This window comes from Pteropus alecto, unplaced genomic scaffold, assembly GCF_000325575.1.
Source record: "Pteropus alecto unplaced genomic scaffold, ASM32557v1 scaffold117, whole genome shotgun sequence".
Taxonomy (NCBI): domain Eukaryota; kingdom Metazoa; phylum Chordata; class Mammalia; order Chiroptera; family Pteropodidae; genus Pteropus; species Pteropus alecto.
In genome coordinates this window covers 2,127,247-2,149,042 of record NW_006440642.1, presented here as the reverse complement: position 1 = coordinate 2,149,042, position 21,796 = coordinate 2,127,247, and the positions used below count along the sequence as shown (strand labels likewise).

General features: G+C 36.3%; 1 protein-coding gene across 8 annotated transcripts in view; it reads left to right on the top strand.

Annotated features, from left to right (window-relative positions):
- IMMT (inner membrane mitochondrial protein) overlaps positions 1-21,616 on the top strand; it is a 39,492-nt gene extending 17,876 nt beyond the window's left edge. For 3 of the 8 annotated variants that reach the window (XM_025050886.1, XM_006917710.3, XM_006917706.3), the window contains 9 exons: positions 3,250-3,386; positions 7,027-7,130; positions 8,345-8,480; positions 9,016-9,145; positions 13,963-13,977; positions 15,283-15,506; positions 17,883-18,014; positions 19,177-19,306; positions 20,683-21,616. In XM_025050886.1, the coding sequence (XP_024906654.1) occupies positions 3,250-3,386; positions 7,027-7,130; positions 8,345-8,480; positions 9,016-9,145; positions 13,963-13,977; positions 15,283-15,506; positions 17,883-18,014; positions 19,177-19,306; positions 20,683-21,296 (1,622 nt within the window). In that variant the 3' untranslated portion in view covers positions 21,297-21,616. The remainder of the gene's footprint in view (positions 1-3,249; positions 3,387-7,026; positions 7,131-8,344; positions 8,481-9,015; positions 9,146-13,962; positions 13,978-15,282; positions 15,507-17,882; positions 18,015-19,176; positions 19,307-20,682) is intronic. The other 5 variants (XM_006917709.3, XM_006917708.3, XM_006917707.3 and 2 more) reach the window with 4 other exon arrangements.
- Positions 21,617-21,796: the final 180 nt, after the last annotated feature.

The following is a 21,796-nucleotide window of genomic DNA, read 5'->3' as shown; positions in this document are numbered from 1 at the left end:
CATCTTAATTTTTTCTGAATTCTCTCCTACAAATCAAGATCACTTTTTTCTTTTCTTTTCATATTTTCTTTATTTTTCACTTTTCTCCTTTTATCATATGGACTCCTTGAAGTAAGTGGTAAATTTAAGGTGACGATATCTCCTGTTTTATCATGCTCCTTTATCTTTCGTTTTGGGAAAAGTGAAAAATTTCAGGATTTTGTATGTCTTAGTTTTCTCCTAAACTTTACTTTAAAAGTGTGTGTGTGTACATGTGTGCGTGCATATGTGTGTATATGTAAAAATTTTATCAAGAATCAAAGCACAAAAATCAGCAAGTTTGACTACATCAAACTAAAAAAGTTCTGTATAGCAAAAGAAACAGCAAAATGAAAAAGAAACCTATGGAATGGGAGAAAATATTTGCAAACCATATATCTGATACAGAGTTAATATCTAAATTATACATGCAACTCATGCAACTCAATGGCAAAAAAAACCCCCACAAAGCCAGTGAGTAGAGCCCTGAAGAGGGCTTCCAGCTGGCAACCCAATCTTCAGGGGTCTTTGGGCCTCTGTAAAGTGGCTTAACTATTATTTGTGCTTGAATGTCCCACCATTATTTATGCATGTTCCTCTGTAGCCTCTTTCTCTCTTTATATCCTTTTGTCTTCATTTGAACTTCAATCTTATATATATGTTTTGATATTTTCTTAGTATTAGTTTTCTCCTTTTATCTGTGTTGCAGAGGTGCCGTGTTTGGTTCGTCAGGTTCCATTTGTCCATCTCTAGCTTATGCTTCTTTTTGCTCAAAATCCCTTTTTGTTTTTATCTCACCTGCCAAATATATTCCACCCAACCATCCACCCCACCCCACCCCCTGCTTTTTTTTTGTCATCTGGTATCTGATATCTCATTGGCCTTCTTTCTTCAAATGACTCTTTTTCCATTTTGATATTATATCTAAAATTATCCCTTGCTTTACTTTAAAAAAAAATTAGGTTTCTTTTTGATTCCTGAAGCAGTATATTGAAATGTGATCAGCCTCTTGAATACTGTTCTCTGCTATATTTTGAATCCTTTGTGGAAAAATACTGTCCATTTCTAAGCAAACTTCTCTCTCTCTCTTTTTTTTTTTGTTTGCATGTTATCTTGCTTGTCTTTTTCTTTCTCTTGTCTGTCTCTTATCTTCTTATAGACTACACAATCTTGTTGGGAAGAGTTTGCATAGTGTAGAAAGATGTAGAAAATGAAGACAGCTGGTAAATGCATATACATACACAGTATGTCAATGTGGCTCGTTGGAATCAAAATTTGAACCTTGATTTGGTTTTGTTATATTCTCCTCTGGCTAGAAGATTAAATGAAGAGTCACCTGTTTCCTTGCTCATGTTGTTTCTGCCCTCTTCAGAGGAGGCAAATTTTTTAGAACTGTGTAAAGGGTAGAAGGGACAGAAGGAACATAGATGTAGAGCATTTGTTTGGCTGCTTGGATTTTGTTTTTTTGTTTGTTTGTTTTTTTTACATTCTCCTGAGTTTGTGGCCATGTTACAAATAGTTGAGAATGTTGAATAAATAACTTCTAAATAAGTGAAGTATTTCTGTTTTTTCCCACATCTTAATTTTTTCTGAATTCTCTCCTACAAATCAAGATCACTTTTTTCTTTTCTTTTCATATTTTCTTTATTTTTCACTTTTCTCCTTTTATCATATGGACTCCTTGAAGTAAGTGGTAAATTTAAGGTGACGATATCTCCTGTTTTATCATGCTCCTTTATCTTTCGTTTTGGGAAAAGTGAAAAATTTCAGGATTTTGTATGTCTTAGTTTTCTCCTAAACTTTACTTTAAAAGTGTGTGTGTGTACATGTGTGCGTGCATATGTGTGTATATGTAAAAATTTTATCAAGAATCAAAGCACAAAAATCAGCAAGTTTGACTACATCAAACTAAAAAAGTTCTGTATAGCAAAAGAAACAGCAAAATGAAAAAGAAACCTATGGAATGGGAGAAAATATTTGCAAACCATATATCTGATACAGAGTTAATATCTAAATTATACATGCAACTCATGCAACTCAATGGCAAAAAAAACCCCCACAAAGCCAGTGAGTAGAGCCCTGAAGAGGGCTTCCAGCTGGCAACCCAATCTTCAGGGGTCTTTGGGCCTCTGTAAAGTGGCTTAACTATTATTTGTGCTTGAATGTCCCACCATTATTTATGCATGTTCCTCTGTAGCCTCTTTCTCTCTTTATATCCTTTTGTCTTCATTTGAACTTCAATCTTATATATATGTTTTGATATTTTCTTAGTATTAGTTTTCTCCTTTTATCTGTGTTGCAGAGGTGCCGTGTTTGGTTCGTCAGGTTCCATTTGTCCATCTCTAGCTTATGCTTCTTTTTGCTCAAAATCCCTTTTTGTTTTTATCTCACCTGCCAAATATATTCCACCCAACCATCCACCCCACCCCACCCCCTGCTTTTTTTTTGTCATCTGGTATCTGATATCTCATTGGCCTTCTTTCTTCAAATGACTCTTTTTCCATTTTGATATTATATCTAAAATTATCCCTTGCTTTACTTTAAAAAAAAATTAGGTTTCTTTTTGATTCCTGAAGCAGTATATTGAAATGTGATCAGCCTCTTGAATACTGTTCTCTGCTATATTTTGAATCCTTTGTGGAAAAATACTGTCCATTTCTAAGCAAACTTCTCTCTCTCTCTTTTTTTTTTTGTTTGCATGTTATCTTGCTTGTCTTTTTCTTTCTCTTGTCTGTCTCTTATCTTCTTATAGCTTGATAATATAGATAACTTACTATGAGTATCCCTTCCTGCTGAGGAGATGAAAATTAGTACCTCTTTTTCTCTGTGGGATCCATACAATTATTTAAAATGAAAAAATGCTGATGGTAATGCTGAATATATAGCATCTAATAGGTAAAAGGGGCTATAGTGCTCTAAACCTTGTTCCTCTCATTTGAAGTAAATGCTAGCCTTTTTTAAGCAGTTTTTTTCTTTTCAAAATAAAAAGTGGGTTTTTTTTTAGGTGTCAAAAATAGTATAATGAACCTCCACAGATCCATCATTCAGATTCAGTAATTATTAATATTTTATCGTACTTTTAAATGAAACTAACTGTAAATCTGTATGTTTTTTGTTGTTTTAACACTTTTGGGGAAATGCAGTAGAAAACTCAGTTGGAGAAGAGTGAAATTTTAAAATAAAGACATTTAGAGGGAGGGATCTGTTATTTAATGATTCTTTTTATTTCAGCTCTAGCCAAGAGCTTAGAAGATGCTCTGAGCCAAACTGTCTCCATCACTCAGCAGGCCATCATAGCTCAGAATGCGGCAGTCCAGGCCGTCAGTGCACACGCCAGCATGCTAAAAGCGGCCATGGACAATTCTGAGGTGAGCCAAAGAGTGATTAGACATGTAGTATTTCAGAAACTGATTTCTTCCTCCTAGCGTGAGCTTTTTCTCACTAAGCAAGGATAATCTAAAGTAATTGTCTTAAAAAAAAATAAGAAAAACTTTTAAATGTTCTTTTTAATGAATGTTATATGGTGTTTTATCTCAGCACTGATATGGTGCAAGAATTAGTTCAGATTTGCTTTCATATCTTAATAGTGCTTGAATGTGTTTGTTGTTTGCTTTCTACTTTTGCTTTAAAATCACCAACCATTTTTAAAAATAAACTCTTTATTTTGAGATACTTTTAGATTGACATGCAGTTGTAAGAAGTAATACAGAGATCCCATGTCCTAAAACACCATCTGTATTACGTGCTTATGCTGATTATTTAATTTACATTGAACACTTCAGAGAATAAATTAATTACATTGAATTAAAAATGTACTGCCAGGACTCAGTAATTTTCCTTTATAATTACATTCAGTTATTCAGTATATAAAAATATATCTTGACACCAAGTTGTTATAAGAACAAAATACATAAACTATAAATTTCATGGATCAGGATCATGCCTGATCAGTAAAGTTAGTCACCATAACTGTGTGGTTTTTAAAAAATTTAAACACTTCACATTGTTTTAATCATATAATCATACATCACATAAGAGTTAAATTAGACCTTTGATGTAAACAGCCAGAAACTACAAACTTTGAAAACTTAAAATTCTTTTTGATTCAAAGTCCAAGAAAAAAATTTTTTAATTTCAGATCAGAATTCAATCAGGAAAGTGGAAAACACACAGAAAATATTTAATAATATTTAATTATATAGATGTGGCAAGGCTGGAAGTTGCATAATATTAGGAAGGTGGATTTGAACCCAAGTAGACCAATATCTTTCAGGACACTGATTAAAAGCTTTAAATATCCATGGTACTACTTTGATGGAAGGCTGTATGAGAGAGTAGCTCCTCTTCCCCAGTGAACACATAACATGTAGTGCATGTGGGTTAAACAGTATGAAATCTACTGCAATCAAGATTTTACAACTAAAGAACACCTTGTGGTAGCAGTTAACTGCATTAGAGAGAATTAGCTAGTATTATAAAATAATCAGAAAAATGTATGAATAAAAGTTTTGAAATGTACAAATGGATTCCAACTTTTGTGTTTTCTATAAAGAAGCTGCAGATGCACATAGGCTCTATAGTACACACTAAAGTACTTTGTCAAAGCAGTGTTTGGAAACAATTGGACTTGGCTGGATTGTAGGGGAATCTGGTGTCTGTTTTATGTGGAAGCTTATCCTTGGACCTGTATAAGGAAGACTACCTTTAACAAAGGGAGACACATTTTGGCACCCAGATATGCCATTAACAAGTGATTTATAAGTCTTTTTGAGTGAGTTATAAAGAGTTTTCTTAATGCAATACCAAGTTCTTCTAACAGCATACTATAGAATCTTGGAAAATTTGTTATACTTGACAAAATATTGACATGGCCCAAACTAACATCCTTTCTAAATGTATTTTATTTTGCAAGATGACTAAGGTGGCAATTCACTGAAACATCAACTTCATTATTCACACTATAAAATTAATTTGCTTTGTCACTTCCCAACAATTTATAGAACATAAAAAAGTGAGATACAAAGATAGAAGGAAAATACCAAGTATTTCCTCTAAAAGCTGAGATTTTTAAACCTAGAGTTGGGTCTGTGGATAGACTTTAGGGGCTTATTGGACTTCGATGGAAAACATCATTTTCCCTACCCTCAAGACCTTTTCCTTCAATTATGAATATTGGCAACAAACCGCAGTAACGTTAGTACCCATAACTTTGTCACCAATAATAGAAAGCACAGGTATTTTCATATCACTTTATGGTACTTGAAAATCTTGAGATATCATTTATGTTCATCACTACTTCTAAATTAGGATATTTATTAGTCCTACCAGTAGGTCTTAATTTCTGTTGCACAAAATTAAAAAAATATAATTTTTTATGACCATCTTTCAGTGTAAATGAGTTCCTTTGTAATCCTCTAAGCATTTAAAATGGTATTCTGAGAAGCTTCCTCAGGCTGCCACTGTGGTACAGTGGCAAGGTTAGCACTGCCTTGAGGGACTTTGATTCTTTAAACTACTGATTGACAGTAGAGATACTTTTAAAATGAGACCATGCTGGATGACTTTGGGAACATAATGGAGAATTGATTTTGAATGACCAAAAAACCATAGGCGTGGCTTTTGCTGAGCCCTCCTCCCAAAGCAGCAGGCCTGGGACTGCAGAGGCAGAACTACTTGTATTTCTCACAAGGAAAGATACAAGTTAGACATCCATGGCCCAGGACACCTTACTAAGGTGACAGGCATGTTCTGGCTGTGCAGCAGCCCCTGCAGTGGCCCTCCTTGGTAATTTGAAATATAATTATTGAACCAATTTAGTCACTTTTTTCCCTAGATAAAATTATTTTATTCTTTGATAATTTACTATGTTCCTGTTCACCTCCCGGGTACGAGCACAGCATACTTTCAAGATAAGCCTTACGGTGCTTTTGCTTCATATCTAAGCAGAACACATTCACTTTATATGCACTTGGCAAAAGGAAAGAGAGAAAAAATTCATTTAAAAAAGTTAACAGTTAATTTAAAAATAATTTAAAATAGTTTAGACAGTTCCAGACAAGATCCCACTCATTGTATATATGATGAGGAATGTGGGGAGGATGGAAGCTGGACTCTATGCCTTCGATGATCTGGGTTCTTGCATCTCGTAGTGTGAGTGTCTTGCTGCACTGAGTGTGATTATAGTGTTAATTATAGTGTTGCAGGTGGGGTTTTTTGTTTTGTTCTTGTTTTGTTTTTTGGTATGCAGTGGCAATCATTTCCAACGCTGGAGCAAATCCACATTAGACCTGCTTCAGGAGTTATAAAGAGAAAGTTTTATATATATTTTACATTCTATAAAATTCACCTTTGGGGATTGACATTATTTGATTTTTACCTTACAAATTACAGAGGTTCATTCTTTAGGGTAATGTTTTGGAGGAGTAAGAACCATACAAATGTGTAAGCATTCTACTTTAAACTATGATTTTGGTAGATAGACCTGCAGTTAAGAAATTTTTAAGTGCTAGTGCCTCATTGACAAATGATTTAATTAACAAAATTCATGAAAAGTTAATTTTTTCTGCTTCATATCTCCTTTTGAGAGTCTAATAAAAATATCTCTTATAAAATGCTCACATGCACAGAAACAATCTTTTACAGTTTTGGTGGCAGGGATAGTTGATGAGAAATGGTTCATGGAAACCTTTGAGCCTAACCATGAACCTTAGAATAAGAGTTCCTACTCTGAATAATGACATTTACCTTTGAATTTAATGTCACTTGTTTCTGCATTTGGTCATGTTGGTCTATCCTATGACAGTAATAACAGTTATTCCTGTTTACACAATTAAAATTTTTTTTGGCGGTGATGGGATTTGGCTCTGTTTATTTTTAAAGAATTATTTTACAAAACAGTTGACCTGCAATATTATATTTGTTTCAGGTGTATAACATAATGATTAGACATTTACATACTTTGCGAAGTAATCACCCCAATAAATCTAGTAACTAAAAATTTTTGTTCAGATTGCAGGTGAAAAAAAGTCAGCACAGTGGCGCACTGTGGAGGGTGCATTGAAGGAACGCAGAAAGGCAGTGGATGAGGCTGCCGATGCTCTTCTCAAAGCCAAGTAATTACATGGACTTTAACAAGTAATTAGGGCCTCCTGGTGGCTTTCTTTGGGCTGGTTGTTCTTTGTACTGTCTGTATAAAAAGAGGAAGCAGAGAAACCCTTTCCTCCCTTCACCTGTTCTTGATCTATTTTGGTATCAAGAACACAGGTTTAAAAGTGAGAGAGGGAATAAAATATAATTAGACAAAAATAAATTTGACAGAAACTTATATAGGAATCTTACATAAAAAGCAGTTTTTCTTTGGATTATTGCTTACATGATACATCTTTACAGATTTCCTGAGATTCTGCCTTAATTTCAAGATTTTTCTTGAATGGTTCAAGCAGTTTTATCAGAATTTAGAATATCTTGCAATCTCTTTGCCTTAACTACCAAAGTAGTCATATATAATAGGTTAGTTTTATACCACTTTGACCTTGATTCCTGGAAGTTGGCTAAAACTAAGCTCAAGCAAACCAAGTACTAAGTCATCCTCTGAGAATGGAAACCTACCTTGGAATATACGCTCTCATCAACATAGTGGAATTGTTACTTGTCATTTAAGATTGCTGTCTTAAGATATTTATTGATAAAAGAAAGCCTTCTAATAAAACGAACATATTCTTTAGGAGATTTAAGACATTATGCTCACATCTAGACCATGGGTCATGCCTCTGAGCCTATGTTTTGTGGTGGGCAGACTACAATCTATCCAACTTGTGAAACATTCTGAATAGCAAGGTCTCCCCGACACCTAGCTACTTGCTCAGTGAGCTTTTTGGTCTCCTCTCTTGCTTTTGCCTTCTTTATGTGCTATCTCATTGGCAGGGGAGTTAGCCTAATCCTTGCAAAAGCTGCTGTTTATTCATGTGGCAGGCCCTGTGCCAGGTACTTCTTATGAATTGCCTCTAGTTCCTATTATACAAGCATGTGCAGCAAAGGAAAAGCTGATCTGGGAGGTAAATCCAAGTCTACCTGGTCCCGAAGCCTGTCTTTTCCTGTACACCACTTCTCCGGTTCACTGTAGTAAATCTAGCTTTTGACTGAGGTGTTTTCAGTTGTTAGGAAAACCTCTCTGCCTATTGACTATGGAAAAGCATTGAGTAATGTTTTTCAAATTATATTTTTTTAAAAGATTATAAATAATTATATGTTATATTGACTTCAACCTCTTTAATACAGTTGACAAGGAATACTATTAAATCTTTGTTTTTGTTTTATTGGTTTCCAGAGAAGAGTTAGAGAAGATGAAAAGTGTAATTGAAAATGCAAAGAAAGAAGAGGTTGCTGGGGCCAAATCTCATATAAGTGCTGCAGAGGGAAAACTTCATGACATGATAGTTGATCTGGATAATGTGGTACAAAAGGTGTGTTTTTTAGGTCTTTTACAAGTATTTTTTACTTTTAAATATAACCCTTTAGTCAAGTGATTTTAAGAATTCAGGAAAATAAAATTCCTACTCTCTCTCTCCCTTTTCCCTTGCAAAGAATATTGTTACTAATTTTAAAAACTCGACTTGGACACAAAGTAGATTGTTCAGTATTGTTGATACTTTTTATAATAGATAACATTTTTTGTTATTATTACTTATGAAAATTTTCATTTTGTGGCAGATATTCTGTCTGCACTTGTGATCTGTATGACTGGTTGGCTGTGACCCAGAGAAAGAGGGATGGGGCACAGTAAGCTGGGAGAGGCCTTGCCTCATGGTATTTGAATAGAATTAGAAGGAAACAAAGACAAGGCTTATGTTCCTTTTTCTGAGCAATAGATTTCTCTCTTTATGTTGTTTATATATTCCCAACAAAATGTCAATAAATAAATGAATGGAACTTCTGTTTTTTGGAGTGTGTATGGTACTTTTTGCTCACTTTAACCACATATCCCTTGTATTTGTTCAGGTTGAAGCAGCTCAGTCTGAGGCTAAGATCGTGTCTCAGTATCATGAGCTGGTGGTCCAAGCCCGGGATGATTTTAAGCGTGAACTGGACAGCATTACTCCAGAAGTCTTGCCAGGGTGGAAAGGGATGAGTAAGTACAACTGAAGTGTTGGCACTTTTCTCTTTTTGTTTTTAACAACTTACTTCAACTCTCTTCATCTACCCCAAACCCCTCCGGCATGCATATCCCACTTGGTGTACAGTAAATATTTTCAACATTTTATTTCAGTCACAGCCATGACAAGTGACACACCTGTGACAGTACTCTCATGGTTTTAACTGTAGTGGACGTAAGTTCCAGCTAGTGTTTAATTCCATCATCCGTGATTCCATTCTATTACTCAAAAAAATTTTTTTTTGGAATCTAATGAGAGTGACATAACCTTGATTGTATTAGAATATTATATATATGTAAAGTTGTTCAAAACCGTTGGTACTTTAAAAATATTCATAATGAATTACTTAGGCACACCTTATGACTGCTGTGTGACAACACTGTGGTTGTAAACTCGCCCAGGGTCACTGCACTGAAAAGGAAATTGGCTGCGTGGCTGTCTCCTCGCAGATAGCTCAGACTGAGGGAACTTTGATGATTAAACAATATACAGTGTAACTGCATATTATAGTCTCATTTTCCTGAAGTGCTGTGAGGGTGGTAAGAATTAAGAGGTTACCAGTCTTAACAAATCAAAATACTATTTAAATGCCATTGTCTGTTAGAAACTGAACATTAGGTAGGATCTGAAGAACTGGTGTTACAGGCCTTTCTGGGTTGAAGATAAGGTTGCATCATGGCACCACAGTTGGTCTAAGGAGCTAAGGTAATAAAGACCAGTATAGGAATTTTATATGTATAATGGTCAGCCAGGGAGATTTAACAAGAAGTGAAGTCAAGGCTGTCAAAAATAACTGAGACATTTAGTTAGTTTTTTTGACTGCAGTTAATTCACTTAAGAGGGAGATATCAGACTCGTGCCAAAGGAAAAAATAAAAGCAGTATTTATAAGAGGGGATAAAGTGCAGAAAGACATAGTTCAGTCTGGGAACAGTGACTCTTGTTTGCACATCATTTAAACTGACTAGCAGCTAGTAAAGAGGGCAGTGTGAACAGACTGTCCTTGAGCAGGCTTAAACGGCATCTGCACCATTTCTCTCATCAGAATTTCTCAAGGGCTATGCTTCATTGAGGTCACCCCAGAGACTTTTCCTCTTGGTCCCCTCCACAAGTCACTGTTCCACATTATCTTATTTTATCCTTTTGAAATTCTTATTCACTTGATTTTGTAATTGTTATGTGTCTCTATCCATTAGGTATAAGCTCTTTGGCATAAATGTGACATTAGTAGATAGTGGAGTGTCTAGGTCAGCTGAATTAAATGAAATAAGGTTGAAAAGGCAGGACAGCCTTTGTCTGTGGAGAGTTAGTTATGGGTGCTATCCCTAGGAATTTGCATTTTCTCACTTAAAATATTTGTCTTTGGTCTTCCCACTAGGCTAAATCCTACTAATTGTCTCATGCTAGCCTTAGAAGTTTTTAACTTTTTAAAAATTCTTTTGCTGATTTTGAAAATGCCTACTGATAAAACATGAAAACATTGAAGTATTCGTTCTCAACCCAGGCATTTTTGACCTCTGCAGAGGGACATTTGGCAATGTCTGGAGATGTTTTTATTTGAGGTTTACACCTGACATCTAGTGGGTAGAGGCCAGGGATGCTGCTAAACATCCTACAGTACACAGGCCCCTCACAAAAATAATCATCTGGCCCAAATCGTCAGTAGTGCCAAATTTGGAAAACGAGCATTAAAGAAATATATCACGTACAAAGTGAAAGTCCTGTGCAATGCAATCTCTGAATTACTTTTTCTCCCACAATCTCCATTTAATATTTTATTAATTTTAAAATAGATTATTTACACAATAAAAAAATTGAAAAGGAAAAAATGGCATCTGGTGTAGTTTGCCTTTTACCCCTGCCTGCAGCCACAATTTTTCCTCCAGTGTTACTGACTTCTTGTGTGATAATAAAGTACTCCATGATTACCCCAATCCTTAACATATATCCTCACTGCTAAAATCTGAACTCATTTAATAAGACCTATACCAAACTCATTAGTACTGGTTGGTATTATCAGTTACTTTGCTCTTATTAGTCTTATTTCCCTAAGTTATAAATTTCCTGGTGATATTCATTTGTCTAATACTTTTTCTTTGTTTTCATAGCTGAGCACAGTGTCAAACATACAGTAATAGCTAACATAATAGCAAATACAATAACATAATAATAGCAAACATAATAATAGCTAACAGAACATAATAAATATTCCAAGTGCTTCATACGTATTAACTTATTTAAATTTCATTACAGTCCTGTGAGGTAAGTGTCTGCAATGCTTAGTCCAGTGGTTCTCAACTGGGGATGATTGTGATTGTGCCCCAGGAATTTGGTAGTAATGTCTGGGGGCATTTTTGGCTGTCACAACTGGAGAGGGAGGCAAGTCTGACATCTAGTGGGTAGAGGCCAGGGATGCTGCTAAACATCCTACAGTACACAGGCCCCTCACAAAAATAATCATCTGGCCCAAATCGTCAGTAGTGCCAAATTTGGAAAACGAGCATTAAAGAAATATATCACGTACAAAGTGAAAGTCCTGTGCAATGCAATCTCTGAATTACTTTTTCTCCCACAATCTCCATTTAATATTTTATTAATTTTAAAATAGATTATTTACACAATAAAAAAATTGAAAAGGAAAAAATGGCATCTGGTGTAGTTTGCCTTTTACCCCTGCCTGCAGCCACAATTTTTCCTCCAGTGTTACTGACTTCTTGTGTGATAATAAAGTACTCCATGATTACCCCAATCCTTAACATATATCCTCACTGCTAAAATCTGAACTCATTTAATAAGACCTATACCAAACTCATTAGTACTGGTTGGTATTATCAGTTACTTTGCTCTTATTAGTCTTATTTCCCTAAGTTATAAATTTCCTGGTGATATTCATTTGTCTAATACTTTTTCTTTGTTTTCATAGCTGAGCACAGTGTCAAACATACAGTAATAGCTAACATAATAGCAAATACAATAACATAATAATAGCAAACATAATAATAGCTAACAGAACATAATAAATATTCCAAGTGCTTCATACGTATTAACTTATTTAAATTTCATTACAGTCCTGTGAGGTAAGTGTTGTTGTTATGTCCATTTTATAGATGAGAAAACCGAGACTCAAGTTAATTCACCCAGGTTTGGGGATAGAGCCAGGATTTTATTCTTATCCACTAACCCCTCACTGTTCTCTGCCTGATTGCTTTGTATTGGTGGTATAAGATGCCCTTTAAGGTATTTGAGGAGTTTTTGATGTGATTGTAAAGATGAGGAAAATACATTTTTATGTGAGTTGAAGGTATAGGGAGGGTTGCCTAGGGACAAGGAAGCTAGTTAAAAGCTGCTTGAGTAATCTGAGGGTGAAGTGATATGGGCCACCCTAGTATGTGTGCCAGGAGCAGTGAACATGAAGAATAGGAATGAATCTTATATGTAATCATTTAGCAATTGATTTGTTGAACCATGAGGTATAGTATCTAGTGAAGTTGACGATGTATACACTCCCTGATCCAACGGTTCAACTGCCAGGTACGTGGTCAGGAAGACTCGCATGGGTACTTAAAAGATACTCGTAAAAATGTTCGTAGCAGCACCATAAGAGCAGAAAAATCAGAAACAGCTCAGTGTACTTCACATATAGCAGTGCAAATGAATGAACCAGAACTATATCTCTCAAACATAGATGTTAAGAAAAACAAAAAAAGTTGCAGAAGAATACATAGAGTAAAATACCACTCGTGAAGTTTAAGAACATAGAAAACAAAACCATATATTGTTTAAGGATGCATACATATGTAAAGTATAACAAAATGAATGATAAACACCATATTCAGCAGATAGCCCTGTGGAGAAGGGGGAGGAGCTATTAGGAAACGTGCATGTGGCTGTTGCTAGGGTGGGAGAATGGTGTGCAAGTTATAAATTGTCAGTATTTCCAGGCCACCTTTTCTTTATTGCTTATAGGCTAGTATTTATAGCCGTATTTATATGCCGTGGTGAGACTGACATATTATTTCTCACCTTGTCCGTCTTTGCTAGTTTTTCCTTCAACATTGGGACATTCCTGTTTCTCTGGTTAATACTAGATTAAGTGGTTGAAATTCAGAGCCATTTTGGATGAAAAATACCTGTCTTTGAACTTACTGGATCCAAGGGTCATACCCAGGATGTTAAGAAGCTCATCCTGACTGGCAGCTCCCCTCTCCCATCAGGTGTTCAAATAGTAGCCGTGTCGGAAAGCATCATCCAAACTATTCAAAATATTATTTTTCTCTATCGTTGAATCAGGCGGTCATGGTTCTTAGTTTAATTTGTACAGGTTAAACGCAAATTTAGTGTGAGTTCACTGTTTTTAGATTTCCAGAGAAAAAAAGATATAATTTCTTAGTTATTTGAAATGTTAGTAGGAGTGTGGTACTGAGAACTGTGTCTTAGTGAAATACTCTATGAACTAATGCAAATGGAGAGGATAAATGAGAATTAGTTTCTATGTAAAAACGAAGTTGAGTGTTTTAGCAAAAATAGTTAGAGATGAGTCCCTGAAAATGAAAACTACTTTTAATATCCATGACTTATTTTTTAAATCTTAGAATTTACCTTGATTTATATTGTTTTACAATCTTTTTGAATTTTAGGGGAAAACTCTCTTGGTTTGCTTTCTAATATTAAAATAAGCTTTTTCTACTGGTTTCTCATTCCTTCTTGTTTCTTTTTGGATAGTCCTATTATTAATGATTGATAACTGAAATATGTATATTCTTTTTTTTCAAACTTTTTCTTTTCCTTTGTAGCTGTTTCTGACCTAGGTGAGTAATTATCTGTCTTTTATGTTTAAAGGCTTTTGTTTTGAATCTTAAAAGACTGAAATCTTTCTGTTTTGCCTATGATTCTTATATGTTAAACCATCTAAACAAGATAAAATGGAATTATGTTGTATGTGATAAATCTGATTTGGATATTTTTCACATCGTCACTCATCTACAAAAATGTTTTATGAAGTGATTGGAAACTTGTAGACGTAGCTATATTATATATACATATGCACACATATTATATATATGATATATAGATGTATATACATACATATAATATATATTTAAGTGTTTGTTTTGTAAAATTTCAAACATTAAAAAGTCGGAAAAGAACTGTAATGTACTCCTATGGACCGACCTATCACCCATCTTCTGCAATTTTCAATACATGACTAGTTTTGTCTCATATATTCCCACAGCTTATTTTGAAGCAGATTCCAGATATCATACTCTATTACTTGTAAATACTTTCAGTATGTTTTTTTTAAAACGTCAGTATACCATTATCATACCTAAAACTAATAATTCCTTAATGTCATCAGATGTCTATTCTGTGTTCAGATATCCCAATTATTTTATAGAATGAGGTTTTTTTTTTTTTTTAGTTGTTTTATTCAAATCAGTATCCAAAGGAGTTACACATGTTGAATTTGGTCAATAAATTCCTTAACCCCTACTTTGTTTTTTGCTTTTCAATCTATTATAGAATAGAGTCGTTTATCATAGTATTTCTCACATGCTGTATTTTGCTGTTAGAGCCATAATTTTTAAACTGCGCTAATAGAACACTCCTGGAGTGTGAAATTGGGAGGAAAAGAATGTTGAATCAGAATCTTTCAAATCAGAATCTTTGGGCATGAGTATTTTTAAAAGCTTTACAGGTGATTCTGATGGACAACTCTGGTTGCAGATCACTGTCTTAGATAATATCATCTGTTTAAGAAAAAGTATACAAACTCTTATTAGGGAAAAGTCTGAGAATTTGATTTGAGTTTTAGCAGAAAAGAGTCTTTAATTGGATACCTGTTATGACTAATCATAGTTATGCATAGATGTGATTGTATATGTAAGCTCTGTCTTTTAGAGGCAAAATTATAGTGAGTTATTAAGCCAATTTATAATTAGTTCAGATTAGAAGTACTAATTTGGGTACCTGGAAAAGAACTGATTAATATACTTGAAGGCCTGCCAAAATTACTTTGCTTGGGATTGAAAACACCATAACAATTGAAACAAGTTACATTGTAGATGTATAATTTTGGCAAAATGATTAACAATTTAATGTGGTTTTCTCTTTAGCTGACAAGCTGTCTCCTGATGATCTGAACTCCCTGGTTGCTCATGCACATCGTCGCATTGACCAGCTAAACAGAGAGCTAGCAGAACAGAAAGCCACGGAGAAGCAGCACATTGCATTAGCCTTGGAAAAACAAAAGCTGGAAGAAAAGCGGGCATTTGACTCTGCAGTGGCAAAAGCATTAGAACATCACAGGAGTGAGATACAGGCTGAACAAGACAGAAAGGTAGAAGAAATGAGAACAGTAGCCTAACATAAAGTGAATCTGACTAGACTATCTACTTTTAGAGATAATACTAGCAGTCACCGACTGTAAAAGACTAGATGGAAGTCATGTCAACCTACCTCTTGAATGGTGTTTTGGCCCTTGTGCCAGTCAGAACATCTAGGGAAGGATTAATCTGCTGGAATTCTTTTATGTAGAGCAGATGCAGAAGTGTAAGAAAGTAACACGCTTCTGTTATCCAGGATTAGCTAGCTTATCTTTTCCCAGGGGAGCTTCTGCCCCTTGAAGCAGTGCTGAAAGAATCTCTGTTGGATGCTGAGTATATTTTTCTCTGCCAATGTTTTTAAATAGTTGGTGGTTAAGAATGGATGGAATAGCTCTTTAGTCTTCTGTCTGTGCACATCATACATTATAGGTGTCTGTAAGCTGATCTGGAACCTGAGTACTCTCATACTACCTTCATGTCCTCTTGGCTGCACAAGCCGACCACTCCCTCCTCCTTGAAACTCTTCCTTCCCTTGTCTGTGAGAAGACTACATTGTTCTGGCTTTTCTCCCACCTGCTGTGGCCACTCCTTGGCTTCCCTCTTTGCTCAGCCTCTCAAATACTGGCACTCACTGACATGGACTCTTAAACCTCTTATCCATCTAAACTGTCTCCAAGTGCTCTTAACTAGTCCTATGGCTTTGAAGTGTAAGTATTATCTGTCACTTGAGACATTTATATTGCTATCTCCGACATCTGCGTTGGCTTCAGTTGCCCGTCCAGCAGCCGACTTGATATCTCCACTTGGATTTTCAGTAGTCTTTTCAAATTCAGCATATTTAAAACAATTTTCTTGATTTTCTCCAGTTGGTCTCCCAATCCCTCCCTCAACTTGTTTCTCTCTAAATAAACCTCCATCTACCCAGTTGCTGAAGCAAGAAGTCATGCTTAGTTGTTCCTCCATCAACTTTCACATCCGGTCCATTGACAGATCCTATCAGTTCTGCATCTGGAGTAAGTCCCATATCTGTTCACTTTTCTTTTTCCATTACTACCATCTTAGTCCAGAGTATTATCTTTACAGGTTCCATGTTTTCATACCCATCTTTCTTTATCTATTTACACAAACAAATGGTTCTTATAAAAAACGTTCTGATCAGACACAAGGCTGCTGAAGATCTTCCACTGAGTGCCCACTGCATTTAATATAAATCTTTTAAATTCTTAACCTATACCAATAAGGCCTCTTGAGCTTATTCCTGTTTGCTGTGAGCCAGGCCTCCCTTACTTCCCTTATTTACCAGATATCTTGTTTGGGTTTTGTTTTTATTTTTTTGTGGTAATTTGGTGCCTTGACTATATCTTTTGCCCTGGGGTCTTTGCTCTGCCTGGTACATTTGTTTTGATTCCTGTCTTTAAACTTTAGTTCTAAGCTTGGATGTCACCTCAGCAAGGCCTTTCTTATCCCTTCAATCTAAAGTAGAGCCTCCGTATTACTTTCTCTCACATTGCCCTATTTATTTTCTTAAAAACAAGTATTATAGTCTGAGGTGTCCATTTTGTTTACTTGTTTACTGTCTGTCTGTCTTGAGCACCACTGCATCCAAGCATATAATAGGCACTGCCTGGCACAGAGCTGGCACTTCATAAATGTTTATGCCCTGAGTGGATTCATTAATTAATTATGTTGTTTCTGAGAATAAGTGCCTTAATGAATTCCAGGTAATCAGTGTTAAATAATTTGCAGTATGACCCATGGCTAATTGTTAGGCAAGACATTATATATGCTTTTCATAGTTTTGGTTTCATTTAGTCTGTGTTGAATCTATATATTAAAATAAGCAGTTTCAGAGCAGTTTTCTTTATTTAGAAGAAATTGTGTTCAGCACCTGCCAGATATTTATTAATTTTCTTAACAGCTTATAGATGAGAAAATGGAAATGATAATTTCCCCAAGGTCACACAGATGGTTGCGGTAAAGCAGTGTTTTATCTCAAGTCTTTTTATTTATTTTTTTCTGCGTTTTTTTCCCTCTTGTTTTTTCCTAAGTCTTTGTAGTGATTTTTTCCCCCGTGATCTGGGATTTGGGAAATGACCCTATTTGCTATTTGCTTTATATAGGAGGCAGCCTAGTGATAAGGAAAAAACAGTTTTGGAGCCAGAGAGACCTTGTTTGAAATCTGATTTTTGCTACAGCTGTGTGACCTCGTTTGACTCACCTTCCAGCGTTCAGCTTTTTGATTCATATAAGAAGAATGTGTATGTGTGCATGACGCATCATAGGGGATCAGGACATGGAAGCTGCTATAATCATTGTTACTAGTTTTTTTCTCTTTTTCTAAAAGTGTATGTGTAGAATTGGGAACTAATCATTACTGTTTGGTTTTGCAGGTAGAGGAAGTCAGAGATGCCATGGAGAGTGAAATGAGAACCCAGCTTCGCCGACAGGCTGCTGCCCACACTGATCACTTACAAGATGTCCTCAGGGTACAAGAACAGGAACTGAAACATGAATTTGAACAGGTGAGGACCCATTAGAAGGCATCAACCTCCTTTTCCCCTTTCCTTTAGTAACAGTCTCTCTTTTCCTTTTAATGTGCTCTGTGTGTCATTCCTCTGAGGAGATGGAAGAATAGGGAAAAGTTTCTAATGGTACCTACTCTTGGTGGAGTGAGGCTTTTGTATATTTGCAGAATTGCTCCTTTTTACATAAAGGGGTGCCCCTGTGTTACTGATAAGATGTGTTTTGTATCTTTGTCCTGGTCATTTAGAGCTTTCAAAGCTTTAAGAAGGGCTGGTACATTGGGTTTCAAAAATGCAGATAATAATACTTGACACATGTAGTTAATGAATGAATCCATTCAGTCAGTGCATAGATATTTATGAAATGCCAGGCAGTGCCTACTATATGCTTGGATGCAGTTGTACTCAAGACAGACAGACAGTAAACATGTAAACAAAATGGACACCTCAGACTGTGGTACTTATTTTTTAAGAAAATAAATAGAGCAATGTGAGAATTGACACTGCTTTATCCCTACAAGCTCCTGTGGATTACATGGTAGTTTTTAGATATTTATATCTGAGGAAATTTCCCAGAAACATTAAGTTTGGAAATCATCAAGATACCTTTAATCATAATTAGTTTTTACTCAGCAAGTCATTTATAATATATTAATTTATTATTTCGTCTCACAAAAGGGAAATGAGGTTTTCTACATAAGGAAATCTTCCAGGAAATTGAAACTTATGCCAATATGAAAAGGCATTTTATTTTAAATTCTATTTGATGGGTGTTTTTCTAAGAAAAATGGATGCATATATAAGCTCTTAAATAGAGGATATTGATACAATTTAGTCTAGTTATTATGTTTGTATGGTAGTACAGTTACTTTACTTTCTAAAGTTGGCATTTTCTCATTTTAATAGCTTTCTCTATTCTCCTGTTAGTCTGCTTCCTCCAATATTAGGTTCCATTAGTAAAATTTGTAGAAAGTTACACATTAAATATGAGTTTTAGGAAATTTCGAAACCTTACACATAATGTAGGTATTTCATGAGAACTCTTTCTGAACTTCTAACGGCCCTCTTTTTTCTTGGCGGTAGCAGTTGCTGGAAGACTTAAGTGTCCTTACATGTCCATTGAGGTAGCATCTTGTTTTCTGTACACTATGTTTTATTTCAGGACCTGTCTGAGAAACTCGCTGAACAAGAACTACAGTTTCGTCGGCTCAGTCAAGAGCAAGTTGACAACTTTACTTTGGATATAAACACTGCCTATGCTAGACTGAGAGGAATCGAACAGGCTGTTCAGAGTGAGCACGTGGGCCTCTTAGATAATTTTATTTAATCCAGCTTCCAATGAGGATAATGGGATACATGCATTGACATTAAGGCATAAATATGCTGAAGTCACTCTAATAAATATTATTCATTTCTTAGAAAATTAGCCCTAGGTTAGGTAATTTTGGAATACAGAGAGTCATGGGAGGAAATTTAAAAGAATTTAAAAATTAAATCTTAAGAGTTGCTTTATAGTGTAGTGGTTAGCACGTCTGCTTTACACGCAGAAGGTCCTGGGTTCACGCCCCAGGTGGAGCCCCGGACCGTACCCCAGGTGTGACAAGTCCCAGAGGGTGCCAGGCCCTGGCGGAGAGGGGGGCGGGGGGAGGATGGGACAGGGAGCCAGGCCCTGGGGGCGCCTGGCCCCAGGTGCACGCAGCGAGGAGGCCCCAGGTGCACGCAGGGAGGAGATGCCCCGCCTTCAGAGATCCAGTTCTTAAGGGGAAACGGCAACATCCATAGGTCAAGGGTAGAAGTTGGGGGAGGAAATTAAAGAGGAGAGAAAAAAATTTTAAAAATTAAAATTAAAATTAAATCTAAATAAGTCGAAGCTTTACTTCTTATATGACAAGAGATCACCATTTATGAGGCAGTTTACTCAGCACACTTTGGTTATGTCTCATGGGCCTTGAGTGGAGCAAAAGGTCAGTGTGGTCCTACGCTGTGCTCTATGCTGTGCTGTCCTGCCTCTAGGTCTGTAGTCAGAGGGTTATCTGCAGGTGACTTGCTGATTCCACTCAGTCAAATGGACAGTAGATATGCTGAGGCCTCTATGTGCCACATTGAAAGGGAAATGTCTTAACAATGAGGATGTAGATAAAATGGGTTTGTTTGGGATATTATGAAATCTTTTTTGTCAGATAAAGATAAAAATAAGAAGTTTCAAGATCCAATAGTCCATTATTTATTCGAAGTCTCCCATCCCTTTTTAGGAAGTTTCTGATGGCCTTAGCATAAGTCTCAGCCTAACTTAAATATCATGTTTCCTTCTCAGACATTTCCGCAGATAAATATCTGAATTAGATGCCATGCATTGTCCTAGATGTCACAGGAAGACAGAAGGGAGACTCAATTGTGCTTGTGCACATTAAGTCCTGCTTGTTTTCTCCACTGGCTTTAGGAAAAAAGGTCCTCATCCAGTTATATTGTGGCTTGTTGCCACCTATGAAGAAGCCAGCTAGAAAAGAACACCTCAGGGCGGGGGGGTTGGAAAAGGTACTTTCTGGCCCCATATTTCACATGTGTGGATTTAGCTTGTTGAAGATATATCAGTTCTCCGGATGTACAAGTAAGACGTGTAGTCATGTGAAAAGAAAAATGTTTTTCTTTGCTTTTGTTTTCTTTATAGGTCATGCAGTTGCTGAAGAGGAGGCCAGAAAAGCCCACCAACTCTGGCTCTCGGTAGAGGCATTAAAGTACAGCATGAAGACGGCATCTGCAGATCTGCCCACTGTTCCGCTGGGTGGTGCAGTTGAGGCCATCAAAGCCACCTGTTCCGATAGTGAATTTGCCCAAGCTTTAACCTCCGCTATCCCTCCAGAGTCCCTGACCCGTGGGGTGTACAGTGAGGAGACACTTAGAGTCCGTTTCTATGCTGTCCAAAAACTGGCCCGAAGGGTAGCAATGATTGACGAAACCAGAAATAGCTTATACCAGTATTTCCTCTCCTACTTGCAGTCCCTGCTCCTCTTCCCGCCTCAGCAACTGAAGCCACCAGTGGAACTCCGCCCTGAGGATATAAACACATTTAAGTTATTGTCATATGCCTCCTATTGCATTGAGCATGGTGATCTGGAGCTAGCCGCAAAATTTGTCAACCAGCTGAAAGGGGAGTCCAGACGAGTGGCACAGGACTGGCTGAAGGAAGCCCGCATGACCCTAGAAACTAAACAGATAGTGGAAATCCTGACAGCATACGCCAGTGCCGTAGGAATAGGAACCACTCAAGTGCAGCAGGAGTAAGGCCTAGGAGGAATGTTGTAAAGTCCTTTTTCTTGTCAAAGGAAATCCGCAGTAATACATGAAGGGTTTGCACCAGGGTCCCTGAATTATCTAGAAAGGAACAGGTACAAATACTGTTCTAAATGTTAACACTTGTTGCATTTGTGTTTCCACTTGCTATCATGTCACTGAACTCCCGGAGTGCTTTTTTGCAACTTGTGTAACATTTTTCATTTTTCAGGTTTTACTGATCAGGCTTATGAGCCAGTCAAAATAATGTTTGTGATCCGTATTATTGATTTTGCCCTTGGAGCAAACTGAATAAAACAAAAATACGAAAACTGAGTAGCTTATTCCTTTTCAAAAGGTGCCCTTTCTGGCTCAATGTGTTATAAAATTTCCTTAAGGAGCAGCAACAGCAAAAGTTGAAGTCCTGTGCACTTGGTTTCCAGGCTGTGAAATGGGTCCCAAAAGTCCAAGGCTTGTCTTGACGCTGACAGTTCTGGTGAACTGATTCCTGC